Genomic DNA, 23334 nt, shown 5'->3' with positions numbered 1-23334 from the left:
TCAGTCTGAGAGGGACTACACAGCACCCCAGTCCCTAACCCTCCCACGGACAGGGATGGAACCCATAGAGGGGAAACTTTTCCATCCACTCACCCATCCCCTGGCAGGCCAGAACAGCCTGTCACAATCCAGCAGGGCCTCAAATCCCCACCCTGGAAAAACGGGGGCGGCAGTGGCAGTTAGAGCCTTTCCAGGCGCGCACATCTGGAATTGCGCACAGCGGGAACCTGATTGGCGGGTCCTGCCCCGGGGCGGGCCGGGGCGGAGGGGTACCCCAAGGCCCAGGTGGCCCGGGCCAGAGGCTCACCCCGGCACCAGGTCCTCGCCATGCGCCTCTCGAAGCAGGACAGCCCCGGACCCGCCGCGCGCGCCATGGAACCGGATGGCCCCAGGCCCACTCCGCGCGCCTTCGAGCAGGAGGGCAGCTGGAACATATCGTTCGGGGGCTCGGGCTTCTTGGGGCTCTACTACGTGGGGGTGCACCAGTGCCTGAGGGAGCGCGCCCCGCAGCTGCTCAAGGGAGTCAACCGCATCTATGGCGCGTCCTCAGGGGCGCTCGGGGCCTTGGGGGTCGTCTTAGACAAGTCCGCTGGTGCGTCTGGGGCTGCGGAGCCAGGCGAACCCCCAATTTCGCAAGAGGCGGTCCCGTGCCACCTAGTCCTCCTGAACCCCACGGGGACCCCCGAAGGACTGCGGGACCCCCGAGACCCTCCCCAGCCACCCTCCCCCGTCTTTGAGCAGGGAGGATGTCACCCAGATCATCCAGGAGGGACTGGAGGAGGCGCACAAGGCCGAGGACTCCCCTGGACACCCCACTCCACTCTCCCCTACAGATTTTTCCTGCTGGCAGGTCATGGAAGGTTTGAAGAGGCTGGAGGAGACAGTCCTGAACAGCTTTCATCCCTCCTTCTGGCCCTTGGAGTACGTCCAGGAAAGACTGGAGGAGTTCCTGCCCCCCGACGTGCATGTGGTAGCGTCGAAGCACCTGGGGATCTGCGTCACCCGCTTCCCCGATGGCCAGAGCTGCGTCATCACCGACTTTGCCTCCAAGGAGGAAGTCATACAGGTGAGGGGGGCTTCCAAAATAAGGTGACTGTGCCAGTGGGGGACATAGAAAGGGTCCCCCCCAAAGGATACTCTTTCAACCAGAGTGCCTACCTAGTCCCCCAGGCGCTCTGGTCACTGTTGTTATTTTGAATTATTTTGGGGGGGTCACCTCTGGCGGTGCACAGGGGCTGCTCCTGGTTCTGTGTTCAGGAGGGACCCCTGGCGATGCTCAGGGGATCAAACTGGGGGTCAAACAGGGATTGGCCGAATGAAAGGCAAGTAAGTGCCTTCATCCCTGTCCTCTCCATCCACCCTCCTTTGCAAAATAGAATTCAGGGTCCTCCCCTGTGCTCCTCGGGTTCTGTTTGGTGTTGGCCCAGTATGTTAGGTATTCAGGTGCCCTGAACCAAACAAAGAGCAGCACAGGTGGACACCCTTGCCTTCTAGATGCTTCCATGTCAGGGGACTGGAGTGCAGATAATGGCCACAAAGTCCAAGTGAGCTGGATTCAGTCCAGCTGGGATTAGCTGGTATCCAGCAAAGAGGGATCCAGGGACTGTAAGATGACACCCAGCTTTTAACCCAAAGCAAAGGCAGCCCCCCCACCCCATCTTCCTCTTTCCCTTCAACCTCTTCCTTTGATATAGAAAGGCCCACCTGGATTTTATGCCACCCTGCTCCACCCTAGTGCATTTGGCTCTGGAAGAAGAAAGAAGGAGCATTATTTTCAAGAGACTGGACTGTACGGGGTGGGGATGGGATTGAGTGTGGGCTGGGTCCCTCCCTGGGGGAGCTCAGTCTGGAGTTTTGGGCTCCCTTGCCCTCAGAGAGTGCTGGGGCTCCCACCCAGGGCAATTTACCCCTGTTCCTGCAGGGGATGCCATTCTCGAACCCAGAGCACCTCACTTTGTTCCTGCACTGGACTCTGAGCCTCCCACCGAGGCACCGATCCTTCCCCCCAGGCTGAGGCCCTGCGTCTTAGACAGCCAGTGCGGGACCTTGTGGCATCTGCCTGGTTGAGTTCTGAGTGTGCACAGGCCAGCTGGTCCCCTGGCTCTTGCAAGGACACACAGTGGGACCACTGGGCTTCATGTCCCCCTCCTCATCCCTTTCCCGGAGAGGGATCTGGGACTGCTCCCTGGGACCTCGGGGCCCCGGGGCCCAGAGCCAGGCTTGCTGAATGTGGTGGAGACCTGGCATGGCGGTGGCATTGTGTCTTGTCATATCTCTGTGCAAACTTTGATTTGCAAACTTTGGTTCTTAGCTGCATCATCTCCCCTGGTTTGGGGGTGGGGGAGGGATCCGGCTTACTTGTGCCTCTTCAGGGTGTGGACAGCGCCCCCTGTGGGCAGAGTAGAGCAGGGCCACTGGCTGGGGTGGGTGTGTGTGGCACCAGCAACACTGCAAGCTTCAGGAAGCTACATAGCTTCTTCTTCCATATTGCTAGTCTAAAGTCCTTATCTGAGAGGTTGATTAGTTGGTTGGTCATTATATGGTCCTCAGAATTGTCATCTTCATTCTCTATGTCTGATGCTGGCCTGCGTTGTTTCCCCATTGTCACACTTGTATTGTGGGTTTTTCTATGTGTTGTGGTGGTATTCATTGTCTATATGATGCAGGCAGCACACTCCTCTGGCTCCTCCCTTTCTGGATGGGCTGACTTGCCTCTAAGGGAGGGGAGTCCTCCGTGGATGAAGCCTCACACTGGGTCAAATCTTAGGCCTGAGCAGGCAACAGAGAAGATAGTCCGGAGAGAAATGTTTGCTTCTGTGATATAGCGCCGTTCTTAGTGTGATTTTTCCTTCTTGTTGCAATGGAGTTCTTTCCTTAGAAAGAGTGCACAGCCTCGTAGTGAAGCGGAGCGGCCGTGCTCCGCTGGAGCCTCTTTTTGCCCCACTTGCAAGAGTTTCATGCAAGAGGACAGTAGACAGACATAGACAGGTCACACTCACAGTTTTTCACAGTTGGGCCCCACTGGGTGGTGTACTTTCTCGGATTTTCCCCGCCTGGTGTCACACACAGGGCAGGAAGCTACATAGCTTCTTAGCTAGGAAGTTTAATGGGGGCGAAGGAGAAGGTCTAGGGGCATCTGTCTGCCAGGCAATATTCCTTCTGTTCCCTAGATGGCAGGTCCTCAGACAGAAGAAAGGCCGGAGTTCTCATTCCTTCTTGCTTTTGAGATCTAGGCAGGCACTCCCACTTCCGCCACAGAAGCAGGCCCTGACTCCGAGACTTGGCTGGCAGGCAGGCAGGCCTGGTGTCCCCCAGAAAACCCACGAAGATTCTGAGCATGATGGCCTGTCCTCTGCCCTGTCTCCAGGCCGTGATTTGTAGCTTGTTCCTTCCCTTCTACTGTGGGGTGATTCCCCCTAAATTCAGGGGGCAGGTAAGTGCATGTGGGGGCCCTCCAATACTCAGAGGGATGCAAGGGGACCCCTGCCCAGTACGCTACATCCCCTACTCCTGTGGTGGGGGTTCCCGGGCTGCAGGGCTTCCCAGGGGGCTGGTGAGCGGTGGGGGCAAGGCGCTGAGACAGGCTCCTTCGTCTCCCCGTCGCAGTACTATATCGATGGAGCCTTAACCGTCAGCCTGCCCTTTGCGGAGTGCCCCCGTACCATCACTGTGACCCCCTTCCATGTGACCGCGGACATTTGCCCGCAGAGCGCCTCACCCAACTTCCACGAGATCATCAGCTGCAAAACCTCCTTCCAGTTATCCACCTTCAATTTGCACCAAGGAATCTGCTCCCTCCTGCCCCCCAAACTCGAGGTGGGGCTCCCGGACAGGGAAAGAGGAAGGGGGGAGGTTGCACTGCACCCTGGGGGCGGCCCCCCTCCCTGGACTCCCCTTGTGCTCCTGTGCTGGCAGGTGTTGGCAGACAACGGCAGGCAGGGCTACCTGGATGCCCTCCGGTTCCTGGAGAGACGGGGTACGTGCCCCTTCAGGGAGGGTCTGAGGGTGCAGTGTCTCTCAGATGTTCTGTCACTCACTCTTGCCTCCACATGGGCTCTGTGCCTGGCCCTGAGAGCCAGGGAGGAGACATGTGGTTCTCCAATTGGAGGGGTTGTTGCTGGGGGCTGCGGGAGTCCCACAGGATCGGACCCAGCTTAGGAAGGCCAGGCCAGGCCAGGAGGGCTTCCTGGCAGGGGAGATAGATATAGAGGATTTCACCAATTCATGGACTCTGAAATGGTACCCAGGAAGAGGGTAAGGCCAGGCCTGTATGTGTGTGGGTGTGTGTGTGAGGGGGAAAGTGTGAGTTGAGAAAGGGCTTTGCAGGGCCAGGCATCAGCTCTCCTCCTGAGTGTGCCACTCCGTGCAGACAAGTTTGCCCAGGCGCCAAACTTGAAGGCCCACTCAGCGCTGCCCCGTGCGTGCTGGTCCATACCGGAGTCAGCTGGAGCCACGGTGCCAGCCGCCAGCCCAGCCTCCCAGCCACCCCCAATCCAGCCCTGCCTCTCCCCACAGTGCTGCAGAGGGCAGCACTCGGGCCCTCCTGGGCACTCTTCACCACCTGCCTCACCCAATCTTCAGAAAACCCCTTGTGGTGTGTGTGGGAGTCTGAACCTCGATCCTCCAGAGAGGGAAATGGAAGCTGGGCTGTGGGCTCCCTAGTGAGCAGGTGGAGACCCCAGGATGGAGGACTTGGGGTCTGGAGGTGATGTGGGAGAGTGCGAGGTGTGGTCAGCGCCAGGAGCCCACCCCATGAGGTCCAACTCTGCCGCCTGTGTTCACCCCATCCCAGGACTCACCACGGAGCCAGTGCTGCGGACCCTGGTGAGCGGGGCTCCCCCTGCTGCAGCCAAGGGGCACCTGGCTGCAAGAGACACCCAAGACTCGAAGAGCGGCCTGAACTTGAACTGGGAGGTGCCCTTCGTGCGGGCAGAGGACATTCCTGATTTTGGGGCTGTGTCCCCAGAGCTGGAGGCCGGTACAGTCCTCCCAGCGCTGCTGTCCATGGGAGGGGAAATCCTGAAGGATGCCCGAAGTTACCCAGGCCTCACCAGACCTATCCACTTCCCTGAGGGGAGAATCAAGGGGTTTGGGAGGCTCAGAGCCTGCCAAAGGTCGTTGAGCCCACTTCCATGCCCACAGAACCGAAAGGGCTCCGGAGAGATGCTTGGGCCTTTGGGCTTTGCCATGCTCCCCCCTCCCCTTGAGGCTGAACCCGGGCAGAGGGGGGCACAGTGGCTGGAACGAACCTGCCTGGGGACCCACAACACAAGTGGTGTCCTAGTGGTGGTGCCAGAACAGGGGCCTGGGGACCGGGGAGGGGAGGAGACCGCCATGGGGCATGGGGCTCACAGAAACTACTGGGGCCTGTATTGAGCCCCCAGTAGAGGGTTGAACTTGGGACCCCCTTGGGGTCTCTCCAGTGCCGCGGTGGGGGGCAGGGAGCCGCCTCTAGGGCTTCCACGCTGAATCCTATGGGATCCCCGAGTCTCCCTTACCTGCCGGCCCCCACTTTCCAGAGCAGTTAACTGTGTTCTTCCTGCCTGGAATCTTCCAGCACTGGCCTCTGTGGTGGTGGCCCTTGGGGACTCCGGCTCTGCCCCAGACCTCCAGGTCGCTCCCCTCCCATACCAGTCTGTTTGGGGCTCAGAAAACCATATACAGGTTTGGGCAGAAGGATATATGGAGCAGCCCTGACCCCATCTGAAGGTCCTCCCCTTGGCTCTCCGGAGGCGTGCGAGAGACAGGTCTCCCTTAGAGCTTCAGCCCCTTTTCCATGAAGGGGCCTCACGCCTGGTGGGACTCCCTCGTGAGAGCCAAATCAGGAGGTGTGGGTGTGTCTGTGTGAGGCCCACGGGGACCCCTGGAGAGTCTGGCATGGTGTGTCCCCCTTAGCCCTGCAGAAAAACCTCCTGAGAGACCCCCGGCCCTTGGCCCGCTTCCGCCGCTCCTTGCCGGGTCGCACCCTGATGTGTCTGTTGCTGCCCTACACGGTTCCCTTACAGACCTTCTACTACCGAGGCAAAAGGTGAGGCGGCAGGGGGTCCCGCCAGGGGGGAGCAGCCCAGGCCTAGCACAAGAAGGGTCGCTGCAGAGTGAACCAAGTCTGGCAGCTGGGCAGTGGTGATGCAGAACCCAGAGGCATCCTCTAGGGGTCCCAGGTGGGGCTGAATGTTGGGGACATGTTCAGGGAGGGACTGGGGCTTTGGGTCAGTGGGAAGGTGTTGGTAGAATTTGAAGTCCTTATGATAGTTTCTGAGTCCACAAATAGCTCCCAGAAAGATAAATTAAATCCCATTTTTCCATCCCCCCCCCCTTTTGGGAGAGACCTTGGAAATAATATCCGGAATAAATAATCAACACAGACAAAAGATTAGGGACCAAAGAGAGTCTTTTGTCAGTCTGTAGCCAGCTCCAAAAAGCAAACCGAACCAGCCGTCAGCTCTGGCAAAACAGCCCCTCAAGCCTCCCCAGCAAGCTATTTTATTCTTTCCGTAATCACCCCCACCTGGAAGATCCAGGTGGGACGACAGGCAAAAATAATATTACAAAAAATACACAATAGGAAGATATTGTAGAACTGCATTATTGAGAGCTATCTTCCATCCCTGGCACCACAAAAAATAAAATTTAAGTAATTGCGGGCCAGAACGATAGCTCAGCTCGGAGGGCATTTCCTTCCACGAGGATGGCTGTTTGATCCCTGGCATCCCATATGGTTCCCTGAGCACCACCAGGAGTGATTACTGAGCACAGAGTGAGGAGTAACCCCTGAGCGCCGTTGGCGGTGACCCAAAAAGAAAAAATGGAAAAAGACAAAAACCTCTTCAAAGTTGCATCTCTGAAGCTGGAGTGATAGCACAGCAGGAGGGAGTGCATTTGTCTTGCACGCAGCCCACTGGGTTTGATCCCCCGCATCCCATATGGCTGGTTCCATGAACTCTGCCAGGAGTGACCCCCTGATCACAACGTCGGAAATGTGTCCATAAAGGGAGCTCAGCAGGGTTTTGTGCAAGAGAAAGTCAAGGTGGGAAAGTGAAGGTGAAGAAGCAGTGCAGAGGTGGGGAGAAGGGAACAGGACAGAGACTTGGGGGAAGCCCAAGAACTGCATGGGGGAGGAGGAGGAGGAGCTGGGAAGCACCCCAGACCAGCCGGACCCCAAGGCCTGTTCTCTCCCTGCCTGGGTCCCGCTACTGGGTCTTGGGCAGCCCTACCCTGCTCCAGTTTGGTTCAGTGGGCACGCTGACCCGCGGGTGGGTTCCCCAAGGTGCTGTCTCTCCCACAGGCTGATACAGTGGCTGCCAGATCTCCCTGCCGACCTTTACTGGATGCAGGGCCAGGCCTGGAGTGCGGCCACCCAGCTCTATGCCCGGACAAAGGAGCAGCTGCTGAGGCCAGCCAGGTGAGGCGGGGGAGGGGGTGAGGTGGGCATGAGGCAGTCAGGGGCGGTGAGGGTTGGGGGTCAGCAGCGGGTATTCCCATATCCGTGTAGATGCCCCGTCCACCACCAGTGTTGTCCCCATGGGACAGAGCAGAGGACTCTAGGCCAGGCCAGGAGCCCGGCAACTCTCTATACCATGTCCGGGACCCCAATTCTCCAGCAGGGCCCTGGTGGCCCCATGCCCTGTGCAGGGTCCCAGGCTTCTCATCAAGGAAGTCACAAGGTCAGAGCAAGAGCACAGAGGGGAGGGCTCTACCCCTTCATATTGCCAACCACCTGGGTGTGATCCCAGCATCCTGTAGGGTCCCCCGCCCCTGCCAGAAGCGATTCCTGAGCACAGTCGGGAGTAACCTCTGAGCACCTCCGGGTGTGACCCCAAAACCAAAAACAAAAAATAAATCCAGAATTGTGCTCCTGGAAGGTACCCCAGATCTCCTGTCTCTCCCAAGTGAGGCCCTCAAAATCTTAGGGACAGAGTGACCGGACATCACCTGTCAAAGCCCGTATGGTATCTGCTTCCTCCCCTGTCTGCCAGGCACCAGCCCCCTCCTGCTGCCTGGGCCAGCGCCCCCTGGGGACCTGGTCCAGGAGCTGACAGCTGGCCCTCATGTCCCCTACAGCACAGCTCCAGCCCAGTGACGGCCTCACCGGCTCCCTGTCAGGCCCACTTGGCCCAATACCTCGGACAGCGCCTCCCCCTCTCCATCGTGCACTGAACCTGTGGCAGGTGACCCCTCAGGGTGTCCCGAGCTGGAGGCTTCTCTCTCAGAAGTGGATCGACCCATGAGATTCATCACGGTTACTGTGCCTGTCTGAGGAGCAAACCACTCAGCTGCCGCTTGGGGTACACAAGATGATGGGGTGGGAACTCCCCTCAGATTTTTTTCCTGGGTTCTGCACTAGCTCTCAGGGACATTGTCACCCTACTCTCTCGTCTCCTCTTGGGTTAGGCCAGAGATTAGGACGAGGGTGGCTGTGGGAGAAGAGAAGGTTTGGAACCTCAGAACCCCAACAGCCTGTGATTCTGTTGGGGTGCCCCCAAGTGACACCTACAGCCCCATCCCTCTCAGCCTCACCATCCACAGATCCAGAGGGGGGGCTGCTGGGGAGGTGCTGAAATTCCTGTTCTTAAATCTGAGTCCCCTCACTGAACCCCAGAAGACCCTTGGGAGACCCTTAACCAAGACAGGGTTGAGGCAGGGGTGGTGATGAGGCGGGAAAGCTGGGAGGGTGCCCCGGAGACAAAGGGGTCCTGAAAATAAAAGCGTGAGCCAGCGGCACCGCGAGTCCTGCATTTATTCACTCCTTCGTCTGCTGGTCACCGTGAGTGATGAAACTCCCGGGGTGGGGGGGACGTGGTACCCACCCCATGGGCAGTGCTGCAGGTCTCTGCCTCTGCCGTGTAGAATGTTGTGGGTGCTCTGATACTCAGTGCTCCTGGCCCAAGATCTGCCTCATGATGCCTGACTGATGTTTGTCTCATTTCTGGCACGCTGTCCGGCCACTCTCACACATGTGAGCACCTTAGGGCGAGCATCCTTTCCCTTAGACTGTCTCAAAGACAGCAGGGTGGCACCTCTGCTCAGCTGCCGGATCTCAGGGACTCCCCGCAGCTCCCTACAGACCTCACAGCACCTGCTGAACCTGGCCTCCCTAATTCAAATATGGTTCTTCAAAACATACCGGTAGTTTTGATAAGTTTTTTTTTTGTTTGTTTGTTTGGATTTTGGGCCACACCTGGCAGTGCTCAGAGCTTATTCCAGGCTCTGTGTTCAGAAATCACACCTGGCGGTCTTGGAGGACACTATGGGATGCCAAGGATTGAACCCGAGTTGGCCTCATGCAAGGCAAATGCCTTGCTGCTGTATATCGCTCTGCCTCCCCCCCCCCCCCGTTCTGATGTTTTTGATTCGATATTTCCCATCAGACATTGGCCAGCGATTTCTGACCAACTCAAGGATCAAATCAATGTCTCAGTGGAATGAACGTGCTAGAAATCTGTCTTCAAGGAGTTTTCTTAAAAAATTAATTTATTGGGGGCCGGGTGGTGGCGCTAAAGGTAAGGTGCCTGCCTTGCCTGCGCTAGCCTTGGACGGACTGCGGTTCGATCCCCCTGTGTCCCATATGGTCCCCAAAGCCAGGAGCAACTTCTGAGCACATAGCCAGGAGTAACCCCTGAGCGTTACCGGGTGTGGCCCAAAAACCAAAAAAAAAAAAATTAATTTATTTATATGGCCACAACTGGTGGCACTCAGGGATCACTCCCGACTCTGCATTCAGAAATCGCTCCTGGCATGACTCAGGAGTTAGGCAACCTGGTATGCCTGGAGCCCAGAGTCAGACTTATGCTCAAAAACTTCAGGGGTGAGGTCTCTTTGTAATTAGGTCAAGGCTTTTTTTTTTTTTTTTCCGTTTTCTCCATGTTTTACTGGGCCTATCCACAGAAGGCGATTGCTACTCTCACGCCATTACTATTATATTTTTTTAACACTTATCCTTAAAGAAAGAAAGAAACAGGTTACTAAACTAAAAAAAAGTAATGGGCCCGGAGAGATAGCACAGCGGCGTTTGCCTTGCAAGCAGCCAATCCAGGACCAAAGGTGGTTGGTTCGAATCCCGGTGTCCCATATGGTCCCCGTGCCTGCCAGGAGCTATTTCTGAGCAGACAGTCAGGAGTAACCCCTGAGCACCGCCGGGTGTGGCCCAAAAAACCAAAAAAAAAAAAAAAGTAACGATAGAAAAATGCTTGTGTCAAATACAGGCAGGGGATGGGAAGGAGGCAGGGGGGCATTGGTGGTGAAGTGGGGTGTTCTGTTAATAACTGAACCCCAACTACAATTATATTAGTAATCATGATACTTAAATACTAATTTATATTAAAAAAAGAAAAGAAATCACTCCTGACAGGCTCATGGGACTATATGGGATGCTGGGGATTGAACGCAGGTCTTCCCCAAGTCAGACGCTTGCAAGGCAAACACCCAGCTGCTGTGCGATTGCTCTAATTAAAACAGGAGGAGTTTTTTTGAGTTTTGGGCCAAACTCAGCGGCACTCAGGAGTTATTCCTGGGTCTCTGCTCAGAAATTGCTCCTGGCAGGCTCAGGAGACTATTTATGGGATGCTAGGAATCAAATTTAGATCCGTCCTGAGTTGCAGCAGGCAATGCAAACACCCTACCAATGTGCTATCTCTTTGGCCCCGAAACAGGAGTTTTTAACGTTAGAGTGGTACATACTGAATGATTGATGAATGAAATGATATAATGTGTGAAATTCACCGCAGAGAATGCAGGTGGGGAAGGAGGGAGGGACGGTGAAAGGGGAATTGATAGCGCAGTGATGAAGGCATAGAACGTTTACCGCACTTTGCTTCTTTAATTTTGTTGTTTTTTGTTTGTTTGTTTTGGGGTTGATCACATTTGGTGGTGCTCAGGGATTACTATTGGCAGGTTTGGGAAACCCTTTGGGATGCTAGAGATCGAATCCTGATCAGCCGTGTGGAAGGCAAACACCTTCCCAGCTGTGCTCTCACTCCAGGCCCTTCTCCTTGTTTTTGTATAGGTTTAGTATTTCCTTAATAGAAGTTATAAATCATTATAGTGTGTTATAATACACACACACATAAGGAACTGCTCATCAGGACAGGACATATGAAGGAGGAGCTGGGATCCCTTGTCCCAGGATGCCAGATGCGTTTTAGCACCATGGACAGCGACAAGCTTCCCTTCCCCTCCTTCCTCTTCCTTCTGATTTAGCTCTGGCCTGGCTCAGGACCTGGGAAGCTTCCAGATGTCTTTCTTTTCTCCTTAGTAGAAGAGTTCTCCAGCTTTGACACCTCTCTAGAAAAGGGGTTCCCCTTGTTTTATTTTGGGGTCACAACTGGTGATATTCAGGGAATCAATTAATTCCTGCTTTGCATTTAGGAAATCACTCTTGGTGAGCTCACAGGACCATAAGAGGGCATCAGGGATTGAACCTAGGTCATCTGTATACAGCAACCCCCCCACAATACCAATTTCTCTGTTCCCTTAGTGATCTTTGTCAAAGGCATCACACAGCCTTGCATGTGTCTGACCCAGGACAGACAATGTAAAGCTTTGAGGTTTCAAAACCTTGAGGTTTTTCTAGGTGTTATTAGGTACCATTGTCCTAAACTATTATGCTTCTGCCAATTCCACAGTCCTGTTCGTGTGTTATGGCCCCACACCAGGCAATGCTCAGGAGTCACTCCTGGCTCTGCACTCAGGGATCAGTCCTGACATGCTCAGGGGCCCTTATGGGCTGGCCACTTGCAAGGCAAGAGTCCTTCCTGCTGTGCTATCTAATCACACTGACAGTGCTTAGATTTATAGTTTTATCTTTTTATTTTGTTCTGTTTTGGGGTCACATCTGGCAGCACTCAGGGGTTATTTCTGGCTCTGCACTCAGAAGTCACTCCTGGCAGTCTCACAGGACCATATGTGATGCTGGAGATGAAACCCAGGTCTGTCCCTGGTCAGCTTTGTGCAAGGCAAATGCTCTACCTCTGTGCTACCACTCTGGCCCCCAATCTTATTTTTTATGTATAGTTTTAAGGCGAGTAGCTTTAAAACTTTGTAGTACTTCTGGAAACATGATAGCAGATCTGAGGGACATTGTCCCGGAGAAATAGCATGGAGGTAGGGTGTTTGCCTTACATGCAGAAGGACGGTGGTTCGAATTCCGGCATCCCAATATAATCCCTCAAGCCTGCCAGGAGTGATTTTTGTGTGTAGAGCCAGGAGTAATCCCTGAGCGCTGTCAGGTGTGACCCAAAAACCAAAAGCCAAAAATCAACAAACAATCAAACTAACAAAAAACATAGCACAACCTTTCAATTTTGCTATTTTTTTCCAAAAAAATTTTTTTTTCCTCAGACATGACAGTGCTCAGGGCTTATTCATGGCAGGGCTTGCAGAACCGTATGGGGTGCCACGGATTGAACCCTGATTGATTGTGTGCAAAGGCAAGCACCCTCCCTGCTATCCTATCTCTCCAACCCAGATTTTTTTTAATTGCTTTGGGATTTTTCTAAAAGTGAGCTTTTTTTAAAAGTTGTTTTTCAGAAGGAAAAAAGAACAACAGACAACTTACAGCTATATAGTTATAAAAGGCAGAATAATCTGCTCTCTCTGTCTCTTTCTCTCTTTAAAAAAGCCCTTTTCTAGCTCCTAGGATATGGAAAACTAAAGGTGAAAATAAACAATGCAATTTGCAACCACACCCCATGAATCTAAGAAAAGTTCACGCAAGGCTTGAAGACTAAAAGCCACAAATCATTCATGTTGGGTGGCACAAGGGGCTCCAGGTTGCTGATCAGGCAGCTTCAAAATAGACTCCGCTGGGTTATGGGTAGGATCAGTATGAAATTAATCACAAGACCCTAAAAAGCAGAAAGCAGATCAGGGGTCTAGCGACACAGCACAGCAGGAACGGGTTTGCTTTGCAGGCAGCTGACCCCGGGGTCAACCCCCAGGACCCCACAGCGTCTCTAGTATGGCCAGGAGTGATCCCTGAGCACAGAGCCAGGAGTAAATGCTGAGCACTACTGAGAGTGGCTCAAAAAGCAAACTAAAGAGGGCTCTAGAATAGTTGCTGCGTTTACCCACAGGGCTGGGAAGACGCACCTGAGCCGGGGCAGCCAGGCACATTCAAGAGAAGAGCAGCGTGGGGGGTCCACCCTGGGCTGGCCACTTGCAAGGCAAATGCCCTCCCTGCTGTACTATTGCTTGGACCCAATTTTTGGTGGGGTCATACCCAGTGACGCTTAGGGGTTATTCCTGGCTATGCGCTCAGAAATTGCTCCTAGCTTGGGGGACCATATGGGACACCGGGGATCAAACTGTGGTCCCTCCTAGGTTAGTGCGTGCAAGGCAGATGCCCTACTGCTTGCGTCTCCACTTCAGCCCCACCCAAGTTTTATTTTATTTTTTAAAAACCCCTTTGGCTGCCTTGCACGCAGTCTACCTGGGATGGACCCGGGTTTGATCCCCAGCGTCCCACAGGCCTCCCCGAACCTGCCAGAGCGATTTCTGAATGCAGAGCCAGGATAAGCCTCAAATGCTGCCAGATGTGGCCCAAAATCAAAATAAATAAATAAATAAATAAATAAATAAATAAATAAATAAATAGATAGATAAAAGATAGAAAAACTCCTCTTGTCCTTTCTTGGCCTCACCCTGGAATCGGTCCCTTTTTCCAATGCCGCCCCTTTTCATTCCTTTGAATGGGAAAGGGTGAAGAAAAGGCGATCTGGACACTGGCAGTGCCTGGGGGATCCTGTGGGGTGGCGGGGACGCAACCTGGTGGGTCACTTTCCAGGAGGGCAAACTTCCCCCCTCTTCTTGCCACTCTGCGGCCTGAAATACTAGTTAAATGCAGATGTTCTGCGGGAGGCTGTCATTTTCAGGTCTGGGATGGGGAGGGTTCCCCGAAATCTGCCATCTATCCACCCGCCCTTTACTTTTCCCTTCCCAAGGATGCTCGGACGCACACTTGGCGTTTGCGTGTGTGTGTGTGTGTGCGTGTGTGTGTGTGTGTGTGTGTGTGTGTGTGCGTGTGTGTGTGTGTGTGTGCGTGTGTGTGTGTGTGTGTGTGTGTGTGTGTGTGTGCATGCTCCCATCATGCATGCCCCGAAACGGTCCTTAGCCACCGCCAGCTCCCCAGGGCCCGCTTGCGCGGGTGCCGAGCGGGTTTTGGGCGCGTGCAGGGGCCCCCCAAGTGCGTCGATCGGGAATGAAGGGGGGATCCTTAGGGTGCGGAGTCGCAGGGCCCCGGGAATGGAGTTCGGGTTGAAGGCGCGGGGAGGTGGGACCCGGGGCAGGAGCGATGGAGCCGGGAGGGATGCGGGGGTGGAGGTGCGGGTCTCGGGTGCAGGCGGCGGCCAGGGAAGCGGGGTGTCCCGGCTTGGAGCCCCATGACGCCACGCCGGCCGGGCGGTGCCATGACGTCAGGGCCGTGCGGGCGGAGCCGTGCCGTCACGCGCGGGCGGACTGGGCCGGGGCCGGGGCCAGGGCCGGGGCCGGGGCCGGAGGGCGCGTGGCGGCGGCGGGATGGCGGAGAGCGAGGCCGAGACCCCCAGCACGCCCGGCGAGTTCGAGAGCAAGTACTTCGAGTTCCAGGGCGTGCGGCTGCCGCCCTTCTGCCGCGGGAAGATGGAGGAGATCGCCGACTTCCCCGTGCGGCCCAGCGACGTGTGGATCGTCACCTACCCCAAGTCCGGTGAGCCCGGCCCGGCCAGGTGGCCCCCGCGCCCCGGGCCCGGAGAGCCAACCCGCCCGCGATGGGAGAGGCCTCTGGGCTCCCTGGCCACGGCAGCCAGCGCCCCGCCCGCCCCATCCCCTCCCAGACCCCGACTTCGCCCCGTCCCACCCCTTCCACCCCACCCAGGCCGGGCTGTGTGACCTTGGACGCGCGCTCGGCCTCTCTGGCCCCTGGTGTCCACACCCCGCCCCGGCCCAGTGCGCGCAGGAAGGCTGCAGGGAGCACCGCGCCTTGCCTTGCCTTGCCTTCCCGCGCCCCTGATGGCCCGCATGGGCCCCGCTGGGGGACGGGGTGCCTAGCCAGGCTGGGTTTCCCCCCATGCCCGCCCCCCACCCCCCAAGTCGCGGGCAGGGCCGAGGGGGCAGATGGAGGCGGGATCCCCGGCAAGGTCACAGCAGCTGCCTGCCTTCCCGGGGCGGGCGAGGTGGCGGCCAGGGCCCTGCGGTGGCTTTGAGGGCCGTTTGGAGGGAGGAAGAGACAAACACACACACCCCGAATCCCCAATCCCCGGGCAGCCGCCCCACTGAGGGACTGGCCCAGGGAGGGCGAGTGAGCTGAGCTCGGGTCCGAGGACGGTGGGCAGTGCTCACGGGTTCCTCCTGGCTCTCAGCTCAGAAATCGCTCCTGGCAGGCTCGGGGAACCATATGGGATGCCGGGATTCGAACCACCGTCCTTCCGCATGCAAGGCAAACGCACTACTTCCATGCCATCTCTTCGGCCCCCCTCCTGCAGCTTTCAGGCCACGGGTGGCCGTGCCCTCCCTGGCCTTGGTTCGGATCCCGCTCACTCTGCCCCCTCTGTGTGGCTGTTCATGGGTCTCTCTCATCCTCCGTTCTCCTTCCTCTAAGAGAGCCAGAGTCTGGGAAGCCTCTGGGCCGACCGATCAGTGAGTGGCCTGGAGCCTGTGTCCCCCAACTCTGGTTTGACCAACCAGTGAACAGCCTGGAGCCTGTGACTCTCCCTTCCCCTCTGGGCTGACCAATCAGTGAACAGCCTAGTGCTTAGGAACCCTCTGGGATGACCGATCAGTGAACGGCACAGGGCTCAAGAGCCCCAGGGTGATGCTTGCAGCATCCCTAGGGTACGAAATCCCCAGCCTGCCTCTTTGCAGAGTGGCATGGTTGTTGTCCCCTAGCCGCCTGGCCCCCTAATGGGTCTCCACCTGCTGCAGTTCACAGGCATCTGTCACAGCCCCCAGCCTGACCTGAGCTTGTCCCCGGCCCCCGGGGGCCCCCCCGAGAGCCTGGAGAGCCCCGAGCCTGCTGCCCAGAGGCTGAGCCTGAGCCAGAGGAGCTTCTGGATCACCTGCGGGCCAACCTGCTGCCCTGGGACGAGCAAGTCCTGGAGATGCTGTCACCCAAACTCACACAGGGTGAGTGCAGGTCGCCGGGTCAGGCTTGGCCCAGATGTTGACTCCGGAACAGCCTGGGTGGGAGTCGCGAGGGCTTTTCCCGACTGAGGGGTAGGAGGGGGCTGAGCTGCTGGTACTGTGAGTGGCTGCCCTCCCGCTTAGGCCTCTCCCACTGGGGTCCTGCCAGAGCAAAACAGCCCCCGCTGTGCCTGTAAGGCGCCTCAAAACCTTTCTTGGAGGGGAGGTGGCTTCCTTCCTATCCCTTCTCCTGAATTCTGCCCCAGCAGAGCAGCCCTGGCTGATTAAATCACATCACTCTTGGGTGGGGGGCGTGTGTGCTGGAAAAATTTACAGATGAGTAAGACTTTGCACCCCTGACTCTGGCGACCTCTGAGTTCTTTAACCAGCAGCTGCCCGGGATTCTGGGAACCTCAAGATCATTCCTGGGGAAGGGGGAGCTCGGGGGGGGGGCGGGGCAGACAGTGGGTGCCAGCGTCCAGCTGAAGTCCAAGAAGCTCTCTGAGCCCGTGGGAGGCTGGGAAGTTGGGTTGTGCTCTCTCTGCAAGGTATAGTAGCTCTGTGGAGCCCCTGGCCTGGGTGGGTGTTTCAAGCTGTCAAACTGCAGGTGGGGATGGCTAGGAAAGGGACTAGGAAAGGGCTAGGAATCTCCACTGCTCCTTTCCTCACCGGGTCCTGAGCAGCAGTGGCTAGCTAAGGTGTCACTGGTGGAGGCATCACTTTGACCGGGGTCTTCCGAGGTATTTTCAGCCTTGTGGGAAGCAGTGAAGAAGCCCAGCGGGTACCTGAGCAAGATATGCAGCTGCCGGCCCGTGAAGGTCTTGTCCTACGTGATGCTGCCCTGCATGCTGCCGGTGGAGTCGGTCATTGCGGCGGCCCAGTGATGAGTGAGTGCATGTGTGTTCTTGCGTGTATATCTATGCATGTTTATGCATTTTCATGCATGTGTCTCGGTTTCCTCCCGCAGGCTGGTGACGTGGCTTCCAGATTTCTCGGATGACATCCAGTGGCTGAACTGGGCTGTCTCCCATGTCTGCTCTCAGGTACTCAAGCGTCTGGTTCCAGCAACCAGGTAGATGTTGGGCCTGTGTTTGGGGTGTCGGGGCAGTCAGTGTGAGTCTGGAGTGGGAGCTAAAGGTCACATGGCTGAGGGGGAGCTAGACGGGGCAGGGCAGGCTGGTGCAGCAGTGGGGGACAGTGCCCAGGCTGTGGGTCCTCCCTGGTCTCAGCCCAGAGCTCTCACTGACTGGGCCTGGCAGCGGCTCCTTCCTGAGTTCTGTGGATGGCACCCGGGACTGTCACATTCTGGCCTCATCCCTTCACCTTCCTGTCTCCCCTTGTCCTGACACTCGAGGCAAGTCTTCCCTTTCTCATTTCTGCTCTTGCTCTCTGCTCACTTTTTATTTTTGTTTGTTTGCTTTTCTGGCTACTCTGGCAGCACTCAGGGGTTACTCCTAGATGTGCACTCAGAAATCACTCCTGGCAGACTTGGGGGATTATGTGTAATGCCGGATATTGAACCCTGGTCTGTCCTTGGTCTGTTAGGGTCCAGGGAAAAATCCCCATCCTCAGGGCATCCCGAGAGTTCCAAGGAATGACTTAGAGACCATGCAGTATAGCAAAAGGTGAGTTTATTCTGGACAGGGTCCGATGCCTGAGAAAAATCCCATCCTAAAAGCAAAGGACCCAAAGCTTTGTCTGAGCAAAGTTTATATAGATCATTTCTTAAAGGAACAGTGTCATCATGTCTTACAGGCGCAGGCGCAGCTGTGCATTTACATCATAACTTAGTCAGAAAAAAGACACATTCATTAAACCTAGGAACAAAGGAACAGTCATTAAATTTAACAAGAATAAGTATCAAATTTAAGATTACACTCTTATTCCAGCACAGAGTGGAGAGAACATTCTGGCCTAGGCATCCCCCCACAAGGGAGACAGGAGACAGGAGACCATTAAAACACAAGGTTACAGCCCGAAGAGATAGCACATCGGTGCTTGCCTTGCAAGCAGCTGATCCAGAACCTAAGGTGGTTGGTTCGAATCCCGGTGTCCCATATGGTCCCCCATGCCTGGCAGGAGCTATTTCTGAGCAGACAGCCAGGAGTAACCCATGAGCACCACCGGGTGTGACCCCAAAACAAAAAAAAACAAAACAAAACAAAACAAAAAAACACAAGGTTACATCTTTTTCAGGGGAGGAGGTGCATGCAGTCAATTTCTGGAATTTTGCAAACTGTGACATAAGAGAACGAGGGAACAAAGAAGCAGGCATGGGCTATGTGCCGAATGTCACGTATGTCCACCAGAAGCTAGCCCTGAAGGCTTGCAGTGGGCGCTGAGTCTCTCAGTGCCGAGAGTCTCCCTCTGTTGCAGTTATCTAGTCCTCCAGACTAAGTCTGTCTGCTATTAGGCCAGGTTCTGACAAGAGGCAACTGAATTTAGAAACATAAGAAGAACTAACAACTTAAGTAGTTTTAGTGTATATACCTTATAAAGCTTAAAACCTATCTAAAACAGGTAACCATTACATAAATATAATAGTGAGCATTAGCAAATTAGAGTCTCATATACCCAGGGCCAGTTCTTATCTTCCCAGGCCGGCTTGCCTTGGGGACTATGTGCGCAGGCTGTCTGTGCCTCTCAGGCAAGGAGGTTCTGCTTGTTAGCTAGAATTAAAATGGAGCAGCTAAGTGTAAAAAGAAACTTAAAGCATGTAAAGTTAAAAAGTTTTCCTCAACTGGTCGACTGGGTACAAGGCCGCTGATAATGACGGCTGTTGGGGTGATAGGTGGAGCAGAAGATTCTGGTTTGGGGAGGATTGAGTACAAGGACAGTGTCCTGCGACTGCATCTCGGGGTCCCCCCCACCCGACAGTGTCCTCAAGCAGGAAACAAGCGGGGTGGGGCTCCAGGGTAGGATGAGGCAGTGCCAGCTGCTCTGGGGTGCCCTGGTGGATCTGGAGGAGCTTCAGGGATCCCAGGATGGTAGCCCCTACCTAGCAGCTGCTGGTGTCTCCCTAGCCCCTCGACTCAGTGGCTGAGCCCCGCTTACCTTTATTCCAGGTCCCAAGTGCCAGCCGATGGCCAACAGCCTTCCCAGCACCGACTGGATCCTGGCCCTGCGGGGCACTCGCGCCCTCTCTACCCTCCAACAGACCCTGATCCCTACCCTGGGGACTGTCCAGTGGGCTCCAAGGCTGAGGCTGCCCAATGTGCCATGCTCCGGGCCAGCCTGACCCTGCTGAGTGGCAGTGTGTCTGTGGGAACCAGGGGAGACTCCTGCAACCCCCTGTGTCCTATGGAGACTTTTTGAGGCCTTGGGGTGGCTGACACACTTTCTCAATGAGGGCCTGGGCCCCTCCTTGCGAGACTGTTGTGGCCGTGACGTGCTTGCAGTGGCCCAGCCGAATGGGCAATTTTTCTGTGATCAAAGCACCAGCTGCCGGAGGAAATGAAAGATTGAATTTCTGGGTCTCGGCACAACTGGTCTGGGAGAGGCTCTAAGATCTCCAGCCCAGCATCCACTGGCCGGGGTTCCCCCTAACCCTTAGCCCCCCTGTGACTTTGAGGCTCCCAATATGGGGATACTAGTCCAATCTAGGGGGCTGGAAGAAGTGGGGTCCCCTTTGGGGGCTGAGCTGGGTGGGCAGTCACTATGGAACAGGTGGACCGACCAGTGCCTTTGGTCTTGTCCTGATATTTGATAGTTTTGTATGAAATCTGAGACTCTCCTGAGGATTTTGCACAGGATGTGAGGTTGTTTCCGTGAAAGCTACTTGGAACAGCCTTAAAAACAAAAACGCAGCGTACAAGATGCTTTCTTTTTGTCTCTGTGTGTCTCTCTTTCTCTCATACGTGCGCGCGCGCGCGCACACACACACACACACACACACACACACACAGTGTGACTGTTGCCTCCCAGTGCTGTTGGCCTTTGCTCCCTCCACCCCACTTTGTACCCCACATACACGGCCCTTCTAACCTATTTTTGGTTTTGAGCCACACCCAGCGGTGCTCAGAGCTTACGCCTGGCTCTGCATTAAGAATCACTCTTGGTGCTACTTGGGGACCATATGGGATGCTGGGGATGGAACCCAGGTCAGACATGTGCCAGGCACATGCCTTCCCTGCTGGTTTAACAGTCTGCCTTGACTCCTCCAGCCTTCATGGAGACAGGCCAGGCACTGGCTTCTTTTGGCCGATTGGTTGGTTTCTATTCCAGAGCCACATGGGACAGTGCTCGGTTGGCAGCACCCAGGCCTCCTGCATGCAGACCCTGTGCCCCTGCTGCTGTCCTGTGCGTTGTTGGCAAGCACAGGGCCTGGGAACTGAGGGTGAAATGTGTGTGTGCCTGGGAAGGGGATGTGAGCTGGGCTTCCCTGGTTTGATAGATCCCCCTAGGTACAAGGAAACATATTGTTAGGTTTGGGAGAGCTAGAGCTCCCTCTCTCCAATGATGGCTCTGAGAGCTTCAAGAAGGCACTGGAGACCTTGTAATTGCAAGGGCGAGAATTTATTCCGGCCAGGGTCAGAGACAGGAGACACACGTCAAGGCAAAGACCCTGAGCATTGCTCAAGCAAGGTTTTTATAGGGAGGCACAAAGAACAAGCATTATCTCATCTTGTTGAGGTTACAGTGAGCTTCCTTTGGTTACATTTTGTGACAGTACTGGAACGTCCTATGACAGCTTCACTTGCTGTAACATTTTATGAACTGCAATTTCTCTCCTTCCTTCCTTCCTTCCTTCCTTCCTTCCTTCCTTCCTTCCTTCCTTCCTCCTTCCTTCCTTCCTTCCTTCCTTCCTTCCTTCCTTCCTTCCTTCCTTCCTTCCTTCCTTCCTTCCTTCCTTCCTTCTTTCTTTCTTTTTTTTTTTTTGGTTTTTGGGCCACACCAGGCGGTGCTCAGGGGTTACTCCTGGCTGTCTGCTCAGAAATAGCTCCTGGCAGACACGGGGAACCATATGGGACACCTGGATTCGAACCAACCACCTTTGGTCCTGGAACGGCTGCTTGCAAGGCAAGCACTGCTGTGCTATCTCTCCGGGCCCGTGAACTGCAATTTCTAAAGAAGAATGTGGTTAGCCATGGGGGTGCTTAGTTACTGGAACTTTATGGGGAGTGGGCTTGAGCTATGTGTAAAGCTGCACGTATGTGGAGAGCAGAGGCCTACTGAAACCTTGTTCTTCCTTTTCAATATGAGTGACTCCTCAATAAAGAGCTTGTAATAAACTGAGAAACCAAGACACACGAGTTTGTTTCCATTTCTTTGGGGGGGCATGCTCAGTGGTGCTCAGGGCTTACCCTTAGTTTTGAAATCAGGGAATCCCTCCTGGTGGTGCTGAGGGACCAGATTGGGATACAGGGGATTGAATCCAGGTCGACCTTGTGCAAGGCAAACTCCCTACCCGTTGTACTATGCTTTTGGACTCCCAAAATAGGGTTTCTTAAATCCAGCAGGCAAAAGAATCACTGGACACACTTCAGAATTTCAGTTTCTCAAGCTCTATTGTCCACAGGGCAAAGGTACTGGATGTGATTCTACTAACTGACTCCCGGGGGTGTCCGGGAGAAAACTCACAGGGTGTTAACACAGGTTATTCGAGTTGGAGACAGCTGAGCTAGGAAGGCTGCGTAGGCACCCTCAAGCAGAGGAGCTAGCAAGGGCGCCCCTGGCAGGTCAAGATTTGCAAAATCCCGGGGCTGGAGAAGTAAAGAGGCCGGTGCAAAGGCCCCACATCTGCTTTGGGGGCCCAAGTTGACCAACCAGGTGGGAAACATCTACCCATGTTTCATCCACCATTTCGGTCCATGCACAGACCCAGGCTCCATAACCCCAAGCTAGCATGGGAGGACGGGGCTCATAGAGACGGGCCGTCCTGCAGGTGGTGCCTGGAAGTCCAGCCAGGGAAATGCACAGGGCGATGGGGAAGGAGAGAGGCTAGGCGAGTTTTTATTTGTTTGTTTGTTTGTTTTTGGGCCATACCCGGTGACGCTCAGGGGTTACTCCTGGCTTTGCACTCAGAAATCACTCCTGGCTTGGGGGACCCTATGGGACACCGGGGGATTGAACTGCTTTCTGTCCATGGCTAGAGGGTACAAGGCAGACACCTTACTGCTTGCACCACCGCTCTGGTCTCTAGGATGAATATTTATTTATGTATTTATTTTTGGTTTTTGGGTCTCACCTGGCAGCACTCAGGGGTTACTCCTGGCTTTGCACTCAGAAATATCACTCCTGGCTTGGGGGAACATATGGGACACCGGGGGATTGAACCACGGTCTGTCCAAGGCTAGAGGGTGCAAGGCAGACACCTTACCGCTTGCACCACTGCTCTGGTCTCTAGGATGAATTTGTATTTATGTATTTATTTTTGGTTTTTGGTCACACCTGGCAGCACTCAGGGGTTTCCTCCTGGCTCTATGCTCAGAAATGGTTCCTGGCAGGCTCAGGGGGCCATATGGGATGCCGGCATTCTAACCACCAACCTTCTGCATGCAAGCACCTCACCTCCATGCTATTTCTCCAGCCTCTGAATGGATTTTATATAGGACCTTGCCACAGTGACTGCAAAGCCCTTCTTTGGGTATCTTTTTGCATTTGTTTATTTTTAATTTTATATCATAATTGGAAAGCTGGGCTTATGTTTTGTTTGTTTTAGTTTTGGGGCCACACCCGGTGCCGCTCAGGGGTTACTCCTGGCTTGGGGGACCCTACGGGACGCCGGGGGTGGGGGGACTCGAACCGCGGTCCGTCCAGGGAAGGCGCTTGCAAGGCAGATGCCCAACCACTGGCGCCACCGCTCAGGCTCCAAGGATGGGGGTTAAGGTTTTCGAGCGAGGGGGCCCTTGCGGGGTGCCAGGAAGGACGAGCTCAACCTTCCCCAGGAGAGCAACGCCGATCGCTGCTCGCAAACCCCCCTCGGGCGTCCCTACCCAAGGTCCTCGCGGGGGGCGTTCGTCCGGGGCACGCTGTGACTGCGCGTGCGCGGTCTCCTGGCCCTAGGGCTTCCCACGAGCCCCTGGAACATCCGGGTCATGGGCTCTGCGAGCCAATGAGCAGCGGCGTCTCGGGTCAGGGGGCGGGGCCAGACAGGGGCAAAATGGCCGCGCCCAGTGCGCCGCGTCCGGGGGCCCGGTGGAGGATGCCCTAGCGGCCTGGTCGCCTCCGCGCGGGATCCGCCTCCATCCTCGTCCGCCGGACTCGGCCGTCCCGGGAGCTGCGCGCGGCGGGCCGACGAGA

General features: G+C 55.5%; 2 protein-coding genes across 2 annotated transcripts; both read left to right on the top strand.

The window, feature by feature from the left end:
- The first annotated feature begins 313 nt into the window (after positions 1-313).
- Positions 314-8721, top strand: PNPLA5 (patatin like phospholipase domain containing 5). Its single transcript, XM_049771632.1, has 9 exons — positions 314-592; positions 834-1066; positions 3368-3433; positions 3607-3816; positions 3916-3976; positions 4793-4978; positions 5896-6028; positions 7286-7402; positions 8062-8721. Exons 1-9 carry the CDS (start codon positions 328-330, stop codon positions 8078-8080), a joined length of 1290 nt encoding a protein of 429 aa, XP_049627589.1. The 5' UTR covers positions 314-327; the 3' UTR covers positions 8081-8721.
- Positions 8722-16019: 7298 nt separating this feature from the next.
- Positions 16020-19849, top strand: PNPLA3 (patatin like phospholipase domain containing 3). Its single transcript, XM_049771732.1, has 3 exons — positions 16020-16095; positions 16843-17164; positions 19158-19849. Exons 2-3 carry the CDS (start codon positions 17016-17018, stop codon positions 19405-19407), a joined length of 399 nt encoding a protein of 132 aa, XP_049627689.1. The 5' UTR covers positions 16020-16095; positions 16843-17015; the 3' UTR covers positions 19408-19849.
- The last annotated feature ends 3485 nt before the right edge of the window (positions 19850-23334 follow it).

This window comes from Suncus etruscus, chromosome 4, assembly GCF_024139225.1.
Source record: "Suncus etruscus isolate mSunEtr1 chromosome 4, mSunEtr1.pri.cur, whole genome shotgun sequence".
Taxonomy (NCBI): Eukaryota; Metazoa; Chordata; class Mammalia; order Eulipotyphla; family Soricidae; genus Suncus; species Suncus etruscus.
The sequence above is the reverse complement of the archived record's forward strand: the minus strand, read 5'-3'. Positions and strand labels throughout refer to the sequence as shown.

Coding starts and splice junctions, on each gene's coding strand:
- PNPLA5 (XM_049771632.1), top strand. CDS start 328: ATGCGCCTCTCGAAGCAGGACAGCCCCGGACCCGCCGCGCGCGCCATG. Junction 3,977..4,792: donor CCGGTTCCTGGAGAGACGGG/GTACGTGCCCCT, acceptor ACCCCATCCCAG/GACTCACCACGGAGCCAGTG. Junction 4,979..5,895: donor GTCCCCAGAGCTGGAGGCCG/GTACAGTCCTCC, acceptor TGTCCCCCTTAG/CCCTGCAGAAAAACCTCCTG.
- PNPLA3 (XM_049771732.1), top strand. CDS start 17,016: ATGTTTATGCATTTTCATGCATGTGTCTCGGTTTCCTCCCGCAGGCTG. Junction 17,165..19,157: donor CGTCTGGTTCCAGCAACCAG/GTAGATGTTGGG, acceptor CCTTTATTCCAG/GTCCCAAGTGCCAGCCGATG.